This window comes from Tenrec ecaudatus, chromosome 5 (assembly GCF_050624435.1).
Source record: "Tenrec ecaudatus isolate mTenEca1 chromosome 5, mTenEca1.hap1, whole genome shotgun sequence".
NCBI classification, from domain to species: Eukaryota; Metazoa; Chordata; class Mammalia; order Afrosoricida; family Tenrecidae; genus Tenrec; species Tenrec ecaudatus.
The window spans coordinates 70,224,876-70,244,533 of record NC_134534.1 but is presented as its reverse complement, the minus strand read 5'-3'; the positions used below and the strand labels follow the sequence as shown (position 1 = coordinate 70,244,533).

The following is a 19,658-nucleotide window of genomic DNA, read 5'->3' as shown; positions in this document are numbered from 1 at the left end:
GAAGCAACTGAAAATGCCCTGGCTTGGATCAAGTACTTCTTAGTCCTCAAGGAGCATCCTTTCTCTTCAATAATTTAAAGTGATCTTGTACATCAGATTTGCCCAATACAACACTTGGTTTTATCTTGACTGAGGTTTGCATGAGCGCAAATTCTAGATCCAGGCAAAATGAAATTCTTGACAACTTTGGTCCTTTCTATACCTATTATGATGTTGTACATTGGCTTAGATATGAGTATTTTTAATTTTTCTTTACATTGAGTCATAATCTATATTAAAAGTCACAATTCTTGAGTTTCTTCAGTAGGTGCTTCGAGTCCTCCTTGCTTTCAGCCAGTGATTTTGTGCCACCTGCATAATGCAGGCTGCGGCTGATAAGCCTTCCCCAATCTCGATGCTGCATTTCTCTTCATTTAATATAACTTCTCTGATTAGCCGATCTCTAAGTGTACAGATTGGATAAATATATTACAACCCTGGCACACATCCTTCTTGATTTTTAATAACACGGTATTCCCTTGTTTTGCTTGAATGATGTTTTTTTTGTCCATGCACAAGTTTTTCTTTAATACAATGAACTGTCTGGAATTCCTATTCTTATCAATGGTGCCCATAGTTTGCTATGATTCACACAATGGAAAGCCTTTGCTTAGTCAATAAAACCTAAGCAATATACTTCCCATATCCTCTGCTTTCAGACAAGCGCCATCAAGTGTCAGCAATGTCTATCTCTCATGCTACGTCTTCTTGTGACACTGGGGTGACTTTCTAGTAGCTGCTTGTTAATTTACTGCTGCAACTGTTGTTGAATTTTCCTTCACAAATATTTATTTTCAAGTGATATTAATGATATCATTTGATAACTTCCACATTCTGTTGGATCAGCTTTCTTTGGAAGGCACAAATATGGATCTCATCTACCCTGGGGCCCAGGTGGAGATTGCCCAGATTTATTGACACACACAGATGAATGCTTATAGTGCCTCATCACTTTGTTAAAATATTTTAATTGGTATTCCATAAATTACGAGAGCATTACATTTGGATAATGCCTTCAGTCTAGCTTAAACTTCTTCCTTCAGCCCTTGATCAGATACTGTCTTTTGAAATGGTTGGATATAGAATCTTTCAACATTGCAACTTGAGAGTTGAAGTTTTTCTTCAGTTCATTCAGCTTGAGATGTGTTAAGAATATTCTTTTTTTGGCCTTCATACTCCAGGTTTATGCACATTTTGTAATAATATTTTATTTTGTCTTGTTGAGCTGTCCTTTGAAAATTTTGCCTTTTTTTGTTTTAACTTTTCTTCCATTTCCTTTAGGAACTCTACAATCAGGAGCAAGTTTCAGAGTCTCTTCTGACTTCCCCTTTGATGTTTTCTTTCTTTCTTGTCTTTTTGAAATGAACTTTTGCTTCTTCATGCATGATGTTCTTGTCATTCCACAGCTTGTCAGGGCTTCAAGTGTTCATTGAGTCAATTCCATTCTTAAGATGTCTTAATATTCAAGTAGGATATAACCATGGATGTTTTTTGGTTTATGTAGACCTGTTTTAATTTTCTTCATCTTTAACCTGAATTTATATTTGGGCAATTTATGGGGTGTTCCATAGTTGTCCTTTGGCCTTGTTTTGACTGCTGATCTAGTGAGGTCTATGTGTATAGTACCTATGTTGTTGAAGAAAGATATTAGAAATGAAAAAGTTGTTAGTCTTTCTAAATTCTATCATGTTATCTCCATCTTATTTTCTAGCACTGAAGTCATATTTTCCTACTACCAATTTTCCTTTTTTAGTTTGTGTGCCAATTTCTGCATTCTGATCTTGATTGCATGCTTGATCAATTTCAGACTAAACAAGGCAGTAGAATTCTGCATCATGAGCTTTAGTGGCCAATGCATGAATTTGAATAATAGTTGCACTAAAATAATAACTGTATTAATTAGACTTCCTTGAAGGCATATAGACATTATCCTACTGTAGGTAGCACTGTGCTTCAAGAAATATCTTAAAGTGTTCTTCATGCCAATGAGTGCAACAACATATCTCCTGAATATGTGATTCATGACATGGTAAACCATACACTAGTCTGATTTGAACTGGTTAATATTAGTCTTTCTCGGCTCACTAATGCCTAGGGTATTAATTTTTATGCATTCTGTTTAATTTTTTATGGCTTCTGTGTTAGACAGGGTTCTCCAGAAAAATAAAAACCAGGAGACTTGTGATGATAGATAGATAGATAGATAGAGCACAAAGGAATATAACAGCTAATTAATTAGTCCACAAAGCAAGCAGTACTGAGGGCTCAGTTCAACTCACTTCCATTGAACAGTTAATATACTGGCAGTCCTTCAACTCATGAGGGTTGCTCGGTCCAAGGACAGGGAAGCAGACAGCTGAGTCTTCAGTAGAGCAATGCAGGCAGTCCAGCCAGAGGCAGCAAACAGCAGAGTGGGTCACCAACAGTCAGCTAGATGACTGAATCCAACAGTCCCAAGCTCAAGCTCTGTATACACCAGCAACATGGGGAAGCAGGTCTCAAAGGACCTCAAGCTCTACCAACATGATCCACAGGTTGGGTGTCCCACAGGTAGTGTAGCTCACAAGTCGAGGCAAGAGAACTCGCTAAGGTGGCCACACACTCGTCCGATCACCAGAAAGCAAGAGAGAGACAGGCAGGGCTTGTTGAACCATTTATCTCATTGCCCTCCAATCAAACTGCGACCTTATTAATCCCACGTGTTCCTATTGGCCAGGTTGGTACAATAAACGTATTTATCACAACATCCAATTTCCCTAGATTGATATTGTGTATATTCCACATTCTAATTATTAATGCACATTTCCCACTATTTCTTCTAATTTTGAGTAGCACCTCATAAAGCAAATGAAAGCTTTACTCCATCCATTTCATTATGGTTGACTTTATTTTGAGGATGCAGTTCATCTTCAGTCGTATCTTGAGTGTCTTCCAACCTGTGGGTTTTAGCTTTTGTTACGATATCTGACAATATTCTATCGCTATTCATGAGGTTTTTCCGTGGCTAATCGATCTGAAGTGGACCGCTTATTCTTTCTTCACAGTTGTGTCTTAGTCTGAAAGCTCCACTGCAGCCTCCTAAATGTAGGCTATTTTGCTGGCATTACTGTTGACATGGCTTCCAGCTTCACAGCACCATGAAAGCCACTACAATCAGACAGGCCGACAAATAAGACCTGAATTTGAAAGAATTCTACTCCGAGTCATTGCCTTCAATCTAGAGTCCAAGTTAAATCCTTGATAAATGGTTGGAGTTTAACAGACAAGAGCAAGTTTATCCCAGATTAAATAAGATTTCCTGTTTTGTGGCTTCTTGACTTTGAAGATGTTGAGGTTTCTATAAATCTCTGTGGAGTCCAACAGAATAAGCAGACCTAATAGCTGTTCCAGTAAATTAGTAACATCATAAGAAGAAGCATCGCCATAAGGGTTACTTGTACATATTGAATAAGTATGATTCAAGAGTGACTGCACTATGCTCTTCACAGATTATATTATAACAATTCACACAAATCATGTAAGTTAGGCATTATCATGCCCACTTTAGATCTGTAGCACTGTGCTCAAGATGGACTAGTAGAATCAGCCTGTGGCCATGGTTTGCATGGTTCCAAATGCTATATTTCTAACTTTATTCACTGTCACCTCTTGCATAGAAGTTCATCCACTCGAAAGTATGCAAGTCATCAGAGTAAGACATTGGGAATAAATCTTTGACATTCTAAGAAGTCACTGAATGTATAAGGACACTTGTGATGTAAAACTAATATTGACTGTCCCCAGTATAGACAGAAAGCTTATGTGTAATCTGCCAGCATCCACATTGCGCTTTCCATTGTGCCCCGTGCTGTCCTAAGAATCGAGTACAATACATCTGCACAGAGTGGACGTTTAAAGGACAGAACCGGCACAGGGAACCTTATTTTCCCTACATTGGTGGCCTGAAAGAGATGTGAGTGCCTACATGGTAAATCCCACTTGCTAGAATTATTTAATTCAGGAGAAAAATTTTTCTCTCTTGAAAATCATAAGTGCACGGGATTCCTGACCTATTATTTAGAATAAATGTAGACAGTGCGCTGCTGATCTCTTGTGAAGATTATAATGGTTTTCAATAATTATGATATTGTAATCCACTGTTCATGCATCCCCCTCATATTTACGAGTCACTACTTATATGTGCCTCTGAGGGGAGGGGCATGGTGAGAGAAAAGATTTCCAGAAATTATTGATTCCAAATGGAATGTTTAAAGATGAAGAGATGTTATCCGTGTTCAAAGGAGGGAAATGATTGGGGGAAAAGTAAGACATCTATGTAACATTTCAGTACCTTGCATTAAAAAGTACTAGAATGTTAATCGGAGGAATACTAACAGAACTGCTGTGCAGTGAATTTCTGCACCAAAACATTTAAAACACGTCCCCCACAAACAGAGACCCCGATCGAACTCTTGGATAACTTAGAAGGTGCTGATTGATATGATTTTAAACAGGACCAGTTCATTTTCGAGAAAAATCTGGAGTCCTTACAGATGGATATTTCTTCGTAAAGATGAAAGAGAGCTTTTATTTAGTTAATTAACTACAGTTGACAGAAGGCTTTCTATGTGATTTACACATAGGGTGATCAGATGCACACCAAACACACAATTCATGAGTTAAAACATTTCCTCCTCCATAACACAAAGAAATGACATCTTATCAGTGCCTTTGCATTTTTTAGTAAGAAAAAGTGACTATTTGAGTTTGAATGGATTTGATGAAATTTGGGCTGTGCACCTGTGGAAAAGTCACAACTTCTGAGGGCTTATGCATTTATTTGCATTTCCCCTGTGTTCGCCCTTGTGCTTTCTGTCTGGTAGCTTCCAGGTTTAGATAAGGCTCGCAGGTAGGTGAAACAGGGGCCCTGCTAACCAGGATCCCTTTAATACAATTGAAACGGTAAGAAAAAAATACCACCTACATTGAATAATAAGCTGAGCATTTGCAGTTTTTCCATAATTTAGCTTTAGACCAAGCCAACCCTTTTATCTCCTGAAAGGTGGCAGGAATGTTTATTGGCTAGAATACGGGCTAAAGAGTCTATTAGCCCAAGGTCAGATCTGGCGTTAGTCACATTTAATTCTCAGTTAGTGGGCAAGAAACACTATCACATCAACTTTAGAGAGGGCTGCAGGAAAAATTTGGTGAGATAATTTACATTTAAAGTGCAAAATGTGGTAGTTATGTTAGCTTTTTAAAAGTTGTTCTAGATTGTCCTGAACTCAAATAATGACCTAGTCCAAAAAAATAGACATACAGACATGCCTGCTCAGTGCCAAGCACTCTGACTACACTTGGAGTGATGAGGCTCAACTTGTCTCCTTCCCGGGCCCCCAGCCTGTGTGTCTAGGGTTCACTGAAAGAAACATACATTTTGGCCAACTTGGGTGTCAGTTGTGATGATACAAGGAGTCACAAGGCCAACAATGTTTCTATTTATTTGTTTGTTTAAAATTCACATCTTCTCTTTTGTCTGCAAACAACAAAACGGAGCCACTCCTTTGTTTGTGTGTGTGTGATTTTCCTAAGGGGTCATGTTTATTTGGTACCCCCACCCCTTCGTGATATATCAGCGAGTTCTCAAGTTATAGTCAGGACAGCACTACAGGATAACTCTTTTTGTGAAATTGAATTCAAACCATCCTCTTTAGTCAGCAGTTTCTTGGCTGGAGCTATTAGGCCACAGCATCCTCTCCAGAAGTAAGTGATATATGAACACACTGAAATTTGTTCTGAGAAATCCAGGAGGATAGCACCATTATTAATGACAACGTGCCTTTAACTGAACTTTTCCCAGAAAGCTAACTTCATCCCAAGCTCGGGCAGGAAGAGTTATGAGGGATGGAGGGGGCTGGTTGTCTCCGTAGGAACCTTGAGGCCTTTCAGAATGGCATTGCTTTTCATCCCAAGGAAAGATCATGAAGAGCATGCACATGATTCCCGGGGGGTTGATTTTCCTGAACAGCTCTCAGCGACCATCTGCTTACATGGTGTGCTATAGGTAGTAGGTAGGCTTTCTTACAAAAGGGTCTTTCTATTCCTCAAGAGAACCAGTTGTTCTAAGCTACTCAGTAATAAAGGCCATCAGATGCATAGTCCTTCCTCGACTGCCTTCAACAAATAAGCTAGTAAGCTGTGACCTGACTGCCATTCATTTGAATCACAATAAAAATGCAAACTAAGTATTTTTACTATCATCACTCACAGTCCTACCCCAAACCCTGCTGATTCCAAAGGAAGCACTCTCAAGCAATGCTATCTGGACACACATATTGGTGCACAGACAAACATACACTATGTGCACACGATCTATATTTTCTCTATCCGTCCTCAGAAAATAGGTGTGAAACTCTATATAATATGCGTGCCTGTGCATGAAAACGAATCCATTGTTGTGGAGTCTGACTGGTGATGACTCTGGGTGTGTCCGAGTAGAATTGCAATCCATACATGTTTGCCTACTTGTGACCTCTTTTTCTGAGAAACCTATGGGTGGGCTTGAACCACTGACCTTCAGTTAGCCCAGTGCTTCCCTGTTTGCACTATCCAGAGGGCCTTCCTCTGTGTACACAGCTAAATCCACACTTTTTAACTCTTGCCCACGCACATGTTTACGTAAGGAGAAGAGGCTGATTACATTATCGATGTAACTTGCTACCATCTACTAGCAAGAGAGTAGTTCACCTTCCTTGTCATGAAAGTAACTATTGAGGCTCCCGCTGTCCTTTGGCGCTGAAGATGCTAAAAATGGCAGGTTATACTTTTCAGTGCTCTTGTTGCTGCACACGCACTCGGCTTCAGTTTCCCCAGCGTGGGACGTGCATCAGCTCTGCCAGAAAGGTGAGCTCCCCATGCATTAACATCTTCAGGTTACTTACCTGTGAAATCCTCCCAAAGGCCAGAGAAACACCTCACTGGTGACTATAGGTCTGTTGGATACATGAGGGCAAGTCAAAAAGACTGGCTACTAGGATTCCACTTCATAATGTATAGGTTTATTCCGAACAGACCCTATGCACAGCTGTCTCTGTGGTCTGTGGGCAGCAGCAGGCACATGTTCTCAGCAATCCATGTGTCTTGGTCTTGTTCTGGTGCCTTCCGAAAAGAGCCACCCAAAACGCTGGTGTCTGAGGGGATCTGGCAGCCAGTTCCATTCCACACAGAGGGAAGTCCAGAATGTTACGGTGACTAGCGCTGGAGATTCCAAATGAGCTATTTTGATAGATTTTCTCCAAGGACGCGGACCATGAGGACCTATTTGAAAATGCTTCAAGAAAATTGAAAACAGCCTTGATGTGGGAAAGACCAGGAAAAATGCTCCAAGAAATGTGTTTCCCATCATGACATGCACCTGCACATTTTTCTAGCGGAGCCAGAGTTGTCCTAGGAGAATTCCATTGGGGACCTCATGCCATTCAAGCTCCAGCCCTCGTCTTTCCCTTCACTCTCTGTTTTCTTCCCAATCTCAAACAACACTTAGAGGAAGACATTTTGAGCCCATCTACGACACCAAAATGGCTGTTTTGATGTAATGTAAATCCAAGAACACAGAACACTTCAGGAAAGTGTTCGAGGTGAAACTGTATAGGCCTAGATGATTTAGTGTGGCATCGAAACACTTCTTTTTTTTTTTTTTGTCTTTGAATTTTTTTTATTTTTTATTTTAACAATTTATTGGGGCTCATACAATTCTTTTCACAGTTCATACATATACATACATCAATTGTATAAAGCACTTCTAAGCTTGGCATTCGCTTGTTCATTAAACATTTATTATGGAAAACTCTTGGAGAGTACTGGGCCCCAGGAAATGAAGGCATGCTCCTTGGCATCAAAGAGCTTGCATTATGCTGGCAAAGGCTGTTAAATGGACAGAAGTTTGTAAGCACAGAAATGCTGTGGTAGATGAATGCATATCATTTAAATGGGGAGGGGAGGCTCCTAGTGTGGTGAAGCTTAGTCAAGAGCAATGTCTGGGATCTAAAAGGCTTGGCTCACAACAAACAAACAAACAAAACAGCCTTCTAATTGAGGAGTCAGCTAAGTCCACACAGAGGAAGTACACCAGTCTGTGTGATCCAATGATGGTAAACAATAAGATCCAAACTTGGGGGGCGGGGGGGGGGGCGGATGCTACCTGTTGCTAAATTCTAAACATCTGGTTTGCAGAATGCTATGGGTGAGAGTAAAGTCCCCAATCCATTTTCAGGGTCCTCCTATGGATTGAGTCCCCAGGGAATCCCCCCTCCCCCCAGACTAGGAATATGAACAGCCCTAATATCAGACAAAAACACTGTGAAGCGGTTCTTTGCAGCAGTGCCTACATTGGAAGGTAGCACCTTGTCATTCGATCTCCTTTTGGGCCCACTTTCAGTTTATTCTAACTTTTTAATATCCGATTTTTCTTAGCCTGACATCTTTCTCTGTTTTATGTGTTCATTGGTGCTTAGTCCTCTTTTGGGGTCCTTGCTTTTTATGTTTTCGTGTATTTATTTTTGCAGGGAAGCCAGGATGGGTGGATTTATGATTATCCCAAGGGCACAGAAAAGGAAGGTGGGTACTATCAATGGGTACAAGAAGGAAGACAAATTTCAAGTTGTTTGTAGTGATACTTGTAAACCCTTCTTAATGTGATGGGCCAATCAAATTCTACGATGTGTTAGTAATAGCTCAATAAAAGTAATTAAAATTAAAAGCAAAAGAAAACAAAGACACAGAAAAGCTTCCAGGAGAAGGTGGCATCTATTTGATGAGTATATGCTGCTGTTACGTTGGTAGGTGCTGTCGAGTTAATCCTGACCCATAGCAACCCTATATACAACAGAGAGAAATGCCACCCGGTAATGGGCTGTCCTCACAATATGGGGGCCCATTGTTGCAGCTACCTGGTCAATCCATCTCATTGAGGGGCTACCTCTTTTTCAGTGCCCCTCCTCTTTGCTAAATTTGATGTCTTTTTCCAGGGACAGATCTCTCCTGATCACATGTCCAAAGAACATGAGATGCAGTCTCACCATCCTCGCTTCTAAGGAACATTCTGGCTGCACTTCTTCCAAGAGAGATCTGTTTGTTCATGAGACAGTCCATGGTACTTTCAATATGCTTGGCCAACACCACTGTTTAGATGCATTGATTTTTCTTTTGTCTTCTTTATTCAGTGTCCAATTTTCACATGCATACGAGGCAACTGAAAATACCATGGCTTAAATAAGGCATATCGTAGTCCTCAGAAAAACATCCTGGCTTTTCAAAGACTATGTGAGTTGGAGGGAAACATCACTAACTAGCAGCCAAAAACAGCCTGCCTCCAAGTTACATGTACTTCACCACAGCCAGAGACTTCAGTGACAGGGATATTGAAAGGATGATGGTGGGTCAGATCATAAAATCATGATGGGCACCATTGACCAAACCCCTAGAACTTTTTATTATAGTTATTTCCCATAACACTGTACATTGAAAATTTTCTTGATAACTAAAGAAAGAGAGACTAAGAAAATGACTTTTCTAGAGGCCACACACCTAATGAATGGTCTCAAAACGTCACACTCATCTTGAGTCCAAAACCAAAGATTTTTCACTAACACAGTGTTTATTCCAGAGTTTTGAAATAAATTACATACAAACTTAGTGTAAATGATTTGGTCAGCTGGCCGTCCTAAACAAGTGAACCAAGGACGCAAGTTTGCAGGTGGAGGTGGGACTGGCTTTCAGCCCCAGTCTCTACCTTCATTAAACACCTGTTGCAGTGTACATATTTACTTTGCTTGGTGGTCCGTTTCATTCCGTGTATTCCAAAAACAGACCATAAATGGTGGGTCTAAAAGCTAGTTCCTCATGGGTTTTTTTTTTTTTTTGGTCTCTTAATTTCTTCATCTGCAGAATAGAGAGAACTTGTTCTTAAGACTATTTGGAAGATTGACGACAGCGGTGCAAAGAAAAGAGGAATTAGAGGAGGGTGGTTTTTCCTCTCCTTTGTTATGACGGAAGGGGCAAACCAAAGGCTGTGAACCGTCCATCTAAAGAGGTGTCTACCCCTCTCATTCTCCTGACTTCAAGGCCACAGGGTTAAAATTTTGAGAGTGGGGAATCAGTCTAATTCCATCTCCTCCTACTGTGACTCCACGTAGACGCACCAAATGTGAAAGGAATCCAAGAGCAGACATTTAAAGTGACGGGGGACTGCTTCCTCCATGGGGATCTTCTAGTACGTAGTCCCTGGTCAGGTCCTCAGACTTGCAGGAAGTGACTAATTCCTGCCCCGATCCATATTTTACTTCTCCTCTGGAATGACTTCTCCTCATTTTGACAGACACAATGGGTCTCCACATCGTGTCCAATTATAGGCCTTAATTTTGTTCTGGAGTAAGAAAGAACAATTAATGCTCTCTATCTTTTAAGTTTCCTATTAATTAAAGATAGCACTCTTTCTTCCCAAAACTAACCTCAGGCCTTCTGCCTTTGTGATAAAAAATGAACAATTCCTCACAGTCATGTGAGGGACAACTAAAGGAATTGTTCCTAGAATTCTCTCCCTTTAAACCACTTCCTCGTCAGCATGTTAAACCTAAACGCGGTCCTTTAAGTGAAACTTCATTGGCAGAGTACAGTTCAGCTATTAATAACTCCAAAGGGCTCATTGCAACTTTTGTTGTCATATTTAATGAGAACTCAGAAGATGTTGGACTTGAACTTGATTCTTTCATTAAGGATGCTCAACGTTGAAATGGAATTTTAAGTGGTTTCCACTAACCTAATGATTAACCCAGAAGTTCTGGTTCACTACAGTTCCTTTTGGCTATCTGGCTTTGTTTACGTTTTGTGTATGTGTTTTTGTTTTTTAACCTGGTAGTGGATTTTACAAGCCATTTCATTGGGTCAGTTTCAGGTTCTTGATACATTTTAAAATTTATTGTGTTGCATTAAAAATATCTATCATTGTTGAAGTGCTTTCTTGTTTATAGAACTAGCCAACGTCTGCTCCCATTCACACAATTGACTGGGATAGGTGCAATTAATCCTTAGTCTGGTGCTCTCCCAAGTTAGTGATCATGGTCTACGGTCAAACTGTGCGTGGCACCTGCCTTGATGAGTTTGATTTGGGTCCTCACTGACTTTCAAAGGGCATCTAAAAGCGTAAAGGAAACTATGACACCAAAGATTTGTGATCTTCATAAAAATACTGAGGCTCTCTTATTCATAACATGGCTTATAAAATGCATACATTTAACTAAATGACTATGAGTCTAAGATGAGTTACATTGTATTTTTACCCTGAAGTATTGGTATAGGTTTGAGACAGTGCAAAAAAGTTTGGCCCTTAAAATCATTATCGAAAAATATCCAGGAATTTAAGTGTTTATCACAATTAGTATCCAGAATGCATTGCATAGCTTCTGACTATATGTGTTATACAAATTATTTTCTTTCTGGGCATGTCTACCTTTTAGATTCCCAGATCTGGCAGGAAATCTTTTTGGTTTCTCTTTCTGAGCTTTAGCTGTATTCATAAAATGCAAACACATGCAAAAACATTGTAATAAACCTCAATACTCAGTCATGTTCAATAAGACCTCAAAAGATGTTGGCTCTATTACTTGGTTCTAAAGATGGGCATACCTTCGTAAGGATAGGCGGTGTCTCCTTACACTCTATGATGTGGTTTGGCCATTCTCGGACTCTCAAAGTGAGTTCAATTCTGCAAGACACATTAACTTTATTTTTTGAACTAAGAATTAATTATAAATGTCTTTGTATAGAACATCTTGAGACTCTAATCCTCTTAAAGGCAAGTTATTTAAACTATGAAAAAGCAACATTCAGTATCAAAGAGAGGCCTGGGAGGGACATCAGTAAGAGTCCACACCATGTTTTTGATTTAATTATTTGAATTATGGGTCATAAACTAATTGAGCATTGAATAATCTATACAAGCACTAATATTACTTTGCAATTTCTCCCCCTTCACTTGCTTAATCTAATGGTTGGTCTGAGAAATCTTTTTTATTTTCCACTGAAAAGTGTTGGATAAATCCACCCTAGAATGGAAGACTTTTTTGCTTCAGTGCATCCAGTGAAAAATATGCAAACAAAAATATAGCTCTTAGCCCAAGAAAAGTAGATGATAGCATAGAGTAGATCTGAAAGAGGGGCAGGTCTGACTTCTCTGACTACACAAGGGAAAGGAGAGTTAAACTCCACTGATACCTTTGAGGCAGATTCCGTCCCTCCTTTGCCAATCATGTCCCTCCCACCGCACATTCTTCTCTGCTGGGTTTGATCATTCGCTGCAGTCTCTACACAGAAGGCACAGACAAGACTCATGAATTGATTCCAACTCATAGTGACTCTTATAGGGGTCCCAAGCCTGGCAATATTTACAGGCAGAAATAACCTCATCTTTCTCGTCAGAGTGACTTTTTGTGGCATGTTAAGCCAAACAAACAAACAAACTCACTTCCATCGAGTAGATTCCAACTCTTCATACACTTTGTTTAGTTTGAACTGTAATTCTTCTGATAGCATCCTCCTTAGACCACTTATGTGTTCAACTAAAATATAGTTAAAATTTATCCTTCCCTCAATAAATGTGTTAAGGATTAAAAATATGCTTTTGAATTTAAGTATATTTCTGTGTTTTATTACCTGCATGAACATGTTTACATATACATGTCAGCAATATACCCCAAACCCATACAAAGTTTAAATCATTCTGTAGTTATTTAGCATGCATTAAGAAACAAAACGGTGTGGAAATATGAAACTAATCTTTTGTATTGTTGAAGGAATTGTTGCTGAAAAAAATTAAAGACATATGTTAAAAGAAGCAAACACAAAATTATTTGTGCCCATGCATCTGTTAGAGAAATATATTTTCCTAAATGTCAGAAATGCCTAGTAATATCACTTAACTGAAAAATATATCACTTTTCAAAACTAAGGGCAGGTGGGCTGAGAACATGACAGCAGTGGAACTCTTGGTCTTTTGTGAGCATGAGGTGTGGATTTCCCTGCAGTGGGTCTAAGTTTAGGAAGTTATTCACCTAAGCCACCGAGTCACTTTGAAAAGACCCAAATTAATTCCATTTTTAAAGAGTATGTGGCGTGTTTGGCTCACATTATGAGCTTCACATTCATGTTTCACTGACCTTGGAGAGTCCATTCAGAGACTTTTACAGATGGCAAAGTGACATGGATTGATTTTCTTTTTGCCGCTTAATGGAGGGAAGTTTAATGGCTTAATTCTTTCATAAGGTAAATTTCAAAATTGCCAGCTGATTTTTACGAGGTCCGTGTTATAATTGGATTAATTTAAGTTTAAAGCAGAACAATGCAAAGGGTTCCTTAACTGTCTTTAGATGTATAACCAACCATTGCAGTTTTACCTAGACCTAAAGATTTGGGTCAATGGGGTGTTAGGTAAGTGACTATTAAGATGCAGCAACAATGTATAGAGAATTGAAAGACTTTTACTTGAATTTTTAAAACATGCCCGTAAAAAAAAGTCATCTGATATTAGAAGTAGCATACGTGTATTTTAAGACATGACTGTGTAGTAAGACATAATTATAGAATAACACCACAATCAAAGGAAGGAGTGAGTTGTTGCGATGAGACCACCAGCCAGGTCCAGAAATGAAGCTTTTCCAGACAACCCAGAAGCTTCTTCTGTGTGCTTTCTCCCAATCACAAGCTCCGTCTTCCCACATATGTAACAGGTAACCGACCTTTACTAGTAAATGTTTTTGTATTAAAAAATAGTTGCATGACCCTAATTTGTATTTGCAGATATTATAGCCTTAGCCACTTTTGAAATTCAAAACATGTCTTTAAATCTCTGTTTATCTATAGGTTCCTCCCCCATAGTTTGCATTTTCATATAATGCATTTAGTAAAGATTTTCCCACTCTGGGTTTTCAATAACTTACTCTTGCTGTAGCTCAATATGTTTTTCAGCCCCTACCTTTCCTGTAAATAGAGCTGGATTCAGAAACTGGGTAAAACTCTTCTTTCCCAAGACTACTTTGCAGTAGCTGTTAATTGCCTCTAAGTCTATTCTGATCCCGGCAGTCCCTAGGTAGTGCGAATAGTTAAGTACTGAGCTATTGACCCAAAAGTTGGCGGCTTGTCCCCTCCCAGAAGTGTCTTGGAAGAAGGCCTGGAGGTCTGTTTCTGAAGGTCATGGCCCTGGAAGCCCCATGAGCACTTCTACTCTGCACACCAGGGGTCACCAGGAGCAAGACTGTGGGAGGCACAAAATATCTGGGTGTTTCTTATTCCATCATCTAAGCAGTCATCAATGTTTAATGCAGATATCCATCTGGAGGTTGCAACATAGTAATATTGTCATTTGATCGCTTCTTTTGTACTTTTAATTGGAATATCTTTGTGAAGCTTTTCTGTGTGAAAGTATACCTCTGCCTTTCTAGCTGGTTGGCCAATAACACAGGTCGCATAGAAAGGCTGGACGCTTTCTTGATCTATTTTGCCAAACAGCTTTTGAGATAATGACTAGGTTCCCTACTCTCTTCCCCAGCTAGCTGAGGCTTTATTTACAATTAGTGGACAGCTTTCAATCCAGGACAGGGATCATCATTAGTAGAGTTCAAATTGCCCACTTTGGGCCAAGGAGAGCTTCTTCAAGTTGCTTTTTCACCTTGACCCTGGTTGTCCTTGATTGTTTTCCTGCTATAAGCTATTACAAGATATTTCAAGCTCATATTTCAGATATCTTGCACCAAACATGGGATTTGACATTTTCCAGAGAAGTCTTCGTTTCCTTTAATAAAATAAATAATATTTCAATGTGAAGTCAAGGGACGGTCATGGTTACTGGGTCTGTTACTATTTTTAGTCCCCAGGATTTTGACTATATACTTTTTACACAATGGAATAATTACTTTTCAGAAACTAGAAAGCAACACTACAATAACTTAAATAATTTAAGATATACAATTTTGAAATCTTAGTAACATTCACTAATCTCATCATTGATCTTGTTATTTTCTTTGTTTTTTGCTTGTTTTAAGATGAGTCTCTAAGGCTAAGGCAGTATCATTAAAGGATATCTTTAGCTTAACATGAAGAAATTGGAAAAAATTAATGGAAATTAGAAAATTTCTGCCGCAATTTAAAATCTCATTGTGCACTTAGGGAATGAATATTTTCCATAACATTTGCTTCTTATAAGGCTTCAAGTTGCTCATCCCTAAGAGCAAATCTACAGCAAGAGTCATTGTTAACAGCAAAATAAATCACAATATCTTATCATAAAATGCCACTGTCATTTGGTCCAGAGCAGTCTCTACTAAAGTAGTCAAGCATTTCTCTACTGAAAAAGGTTTACTCTCCAGAGAAAGTTATCCTGCACTGATGTTTTATGTACTCTTAAAAGTGTGGGCATAGTTTCAGAAAATAGGTTAACTTTATCTGAAAATATATTCAAGTAATTAAGCAGAAACAACATCTGTTTATATATATGGGAGCTTGAAACACAAAATAACTATGAACTCATGGCTTTGAAAAACATGTGAGCTATCCAAAACTTTCCGAGTTCCTAAAATCCTGCATTCAGTTTTCAACTAGTTGAAAATAGATTGCTGCCTGTAATCTTGGACATCTGCCTATAGAGTTTGTCAGAGTTTGGAAAGCTGCCTCTATCATCTGTCATAATGTCAGTAAAGTTGTACAATAGTACAATTAGAAAACAATATCTACCTAATACGTTAGCAGCTGTAATGCAGTAATTTATAGTATCAAACTTCGAAAGGTCCGCGCGATGTTGAGAACCTTCAATGCATAGTATAATTGGCGCTCTTGGCTCTGGTCGGTACCGTGGTTTCCCATCGTTACTCTATTGTACCTGAGCTCTTGCAAAGACTTTCCTCTTGCCTGGTAAGAATCCTTAGTCTTTTCCAACTCCTTTGTTGAGCTAATTGACCGAGTCTTAGGCCTTAACTTAAAAATTAGCCTTTCCAGCTTTACTCCTTCCACTTTATTGTCTTCCTCACACATACTCAGTTCCGCCAGCTGTTCTCAGCACCAGGGATTTCTCAATACATTGTGCTAAATGAATGTAAAGGTGAAAAAATTGCCTTATGTTTTATCATAGCACTTGGGACTTACTTGTAAAAAGTAACGTTTTCTCTGGAGTTGAATCACTTTTTTATCTGCATTCTCAAGGTAAATGTTTAATGGCAATAATTGGTTCTTATTTCTCTCTGTGCCCAGTATTCAGTGCACAGTCAACACTCACCACCATGGAGCGGCTCTGACTCACAGCGACCCCGTAAGATGAGGTAGCACTGCCCCTGTGGGTGTTTGAGACTATAACTCTTTACGGGGGGAGAAAGCCCCTGGAGTAGCAGGAGGTGGTTTCTAACTGCTACATCCATGTTTAGCAGTCTAACCCATACCTCACTACACCACCAAGACCCATTGGTACATAATAGGTGCTTAATAAATATGTGTGGTGTTAGATCCAGCCACGCCCTGGTTATTTACTCATTCTTGATGCTCCGTGAATCTCAGGTACGTTTTAAGAGGCTGCATAGTGTGTTTCATGACTTTAGTTTCACCTGACAAATGTGGGGAGAAACATTCTGATCGAAGTAAAGTTTTCAAAGTACTTTCTTTCAGGGGAATTAATACCAGCAGTCAGTCCTAGACACACAAATGCATGTTCACAAGGAAAAATGAGTCTCATACCTTGGCCTAAGCATAGCCACCCTTGTCATGGATCCTAACATCTAGGAAACCCATGTGTGTCCGAGGTGATCTGTATTCCGTAGGGTTTCCGATGGACTGTTTTCTACCAGTGGATGTCCAAGCATATTTTTCTGAGGCACTTTTGGGTCTACTGCGACCTCCAACATTGCCGTGAGCAGGTGAGTGTGTTCGCCACTTGAACCATTCTGTGACTCCTAGAATTTGGTCGAGATTAGTCAAAAGCAAAAAAATAAACAAAACCCAAGAGTCAATGATCGAAACAAGTCAGATCGGATGCTGCAGTGAAAAATGCCAATGGATTCAGGTGAGTTTGGGTCTACTTCCATCCAAGTCTCTGGGAGATTCTATCTCACTCAGAATATTTTTTACCTGTGAAATAACTAGGGGGTAGATAGGCAAGCACCGTCATCTCTAAGAGCCAGGGCCTCCTCTTATGTGTTAAGCTGTAATCACGCCAGCCTCTTTCATCCTTCTCTGAGGTTGCGCTATATTTTCTCCATCCCATTTAAATCATCTTGATCTCAACTTTAAGGACATTAAGAATTCATGATAAGTGAAACCACATTTTAGGATATATCTTTTCAAAAGATTTTATGCATACGTTTCATGTGCTCCTCTTTCACGCAGCCGTGCCTGCTTCCTTTGTAACCACTTTCTTTGTCAAGGGCAATTGCACTTGGGCATTTGTGATCCGTTTCCAGGTAATTGCCAAGAACGACTTGATATTTAAAATGCCCAAGAGCTTAACATTAAGAGACAGTGACTGAAATGAATGGCATGGTACTCTGAATGTGATTTTATTTGAATGCCACCAGTGGGCGGAGCAAGGAGGTTGGTGTCTCAGTATTCCATGCTGGAAATAGGAAACCTGGGGCAGACATCGGAAACATCAGGCCTCTTGGTTGAGGCTGCTTCTTCTGGCCCTTAAAATTCAAGATTCTGACTTCTTTTCCTTGCTATGTCCCCTTGACTTTGTATGTCATCTGTAACCCTTTCTGTCTAGGGTTAATTTCCTTAGTATGTTCCCTTGTCTTCTACTGCATGCTTCTCATAGATGCAGCCAAACGTTGGTCTCTGTTGCCTTTGAATAAAATATGTGGGTTTCTCCTTGCTCGTGGGGTAGGTGCTCCAAAGAACCTAGCATTGTGGGAAAGAGCAGCAGCATGTCCAGAGACCACGGCAGTGTGGAATCCCATCTCCCTCTTCTGGTCTGGCACTCAGAGTTCCAACACAATCCTCTATATTCATTCCACGTGCGTTATCTGATTACTCAGAGCTTAAGCGCTGGACTTCTCGGTCTCCTCTGTAGATGAGTAGGTGATGGTCCTTGACAATTAAAAAGAATTGTATAGAAACAAATGTAAGCAATTTACTAGTATTTGGCTCCTTTCTAAGACCCATCATGGTATCCCAGAACTGGTTTTGACTTGAAAACAGGTGACAGTTCATCACATCTCATCAGGTGCTTCCTGTGTAGCATGAATTCCTGACTCATGTCCACTGAGCAGGTGATTGACAGCGTTAACAAACAATATTCATGTGACTCTGGGAATGCTGCTTAATTTGAAATTTCAATTTTAATTATTTAAGTAGCAATTACAATTATTCAAGAAAGTATTGACAAGAAGCACAAAGAGTGCATAAGGACAAGTTAGCAACGTGTCCTCTCGTCACTGAATCTTGGAAGTCCGGGTCTTAGATTGTCCCATATATTTATAGAACACATAATTAGAGACTGCTTTGTCTAATCTAATTAAGGAACAGACTTACAAAATTAATAACACAAAGTGATATAAAATTCAGAGAGCATTACATCATACCATTTAGTTAGCTACTTTAGGCCATTATTCACTTATATAAACTAAATCCACTCACATGATAGATTGTTGGTTTGAAAAAATAATATTTCCTTCAGAGACTAAGGAGTTGCCAAACTGATAAACATACAAGTATCAAATGAGAGGATATGGGAATATTAAAGGCTTGGGTTTATTCCCAGGTTTCACTGCCATCCACAACTCCTCTTTCCTCCATTCAGATTCTCTCCACATCCTGACTTTTTTTTCAACCTTTCCTCCTCTGCCTCTAGGGAGAAGCCTCCAGTGGGGGACAGTCATTGACAAACTGCACGGAAGAAGTGAGTTTTAAGTTGGCCTGGCAACCAAGCCTGTCATAAAGCATGAAACATGCACTGGGGCTTTCTCCATCGCCTGCAGAGTTTTAATCTATATATGTTCACTGGCCGTGCCAATATAATATAATAGATGATGCATTACCAAAGAGTTACTTTACCTCATTGATGGGGATACTCCGCGTCTATGCAGTCCTCGTGAAAATGAAGAGAAAGCTGAATAAACTTAGGCCAAGCATGAATATTCATTCACAAGCCTTTCACGATACCCAAAGAAGTAATGAACACGTACCTTATTTTTAACATTGCTTTTAAAAATAAGACATAAGCAACATCCATATGAAATGAATGAACAATTTTTATTAGACTGACTCTTATGCATATGACAAATGCTTATTGAAGGACATTATTTATACAACCTAGTTACACATTGCTGCCATGGCAATTAAAATGGTACGTTGTTGTTAAAACAACAAGACAATACATTAAGACTTACAGACCTATTGTGATGCATGCAAGGGTGGTTGGTGTCATGGGGCTTGTTCCAGGACTGTCTGCTGACTCTATAAAGAATTCTCAGATAAGTAGTAGAGGGAGTTCAGAAAGCGTGATCTAAAGCCAAACCACAGTGGCCAATCAATGAGACATCTGACTCTGTTGCAGGTGAAGCAAACTAGGGAACAGTCTGGTGATGATGCACTTGTACCAAACACTTGGT

The 19,658-nt window shown here is 39.5% G+C and overlaps 1 protein-coding gene across 3 annotated transcripts in view; it reads left to right on the top strand.

Annotated features, from left to right (window-relative positions):
• C5H8orf34 (chromosome 5 C8orf34 homolog) overlaps window positions 1–19,658 on the top strand; it is a 417,612-nt gene that overhangs the window by 349,947 nt on the left and 48,007 nt on the right. For all 3 annotated transcript variants that reach the window (XM_075549596.1, XM_075549598.1, XM_075549597.1), the window contains exon 11: window positions 18,899–18,946. In XM_075549596.1, coding sequence (XP_075405711.1) covers window positions 18,899–18,946 — 48 coding nt within the window. The remainder of the gene's footprint in view (window positions 1–18,898; window positions 18,947–19,658) is intronic.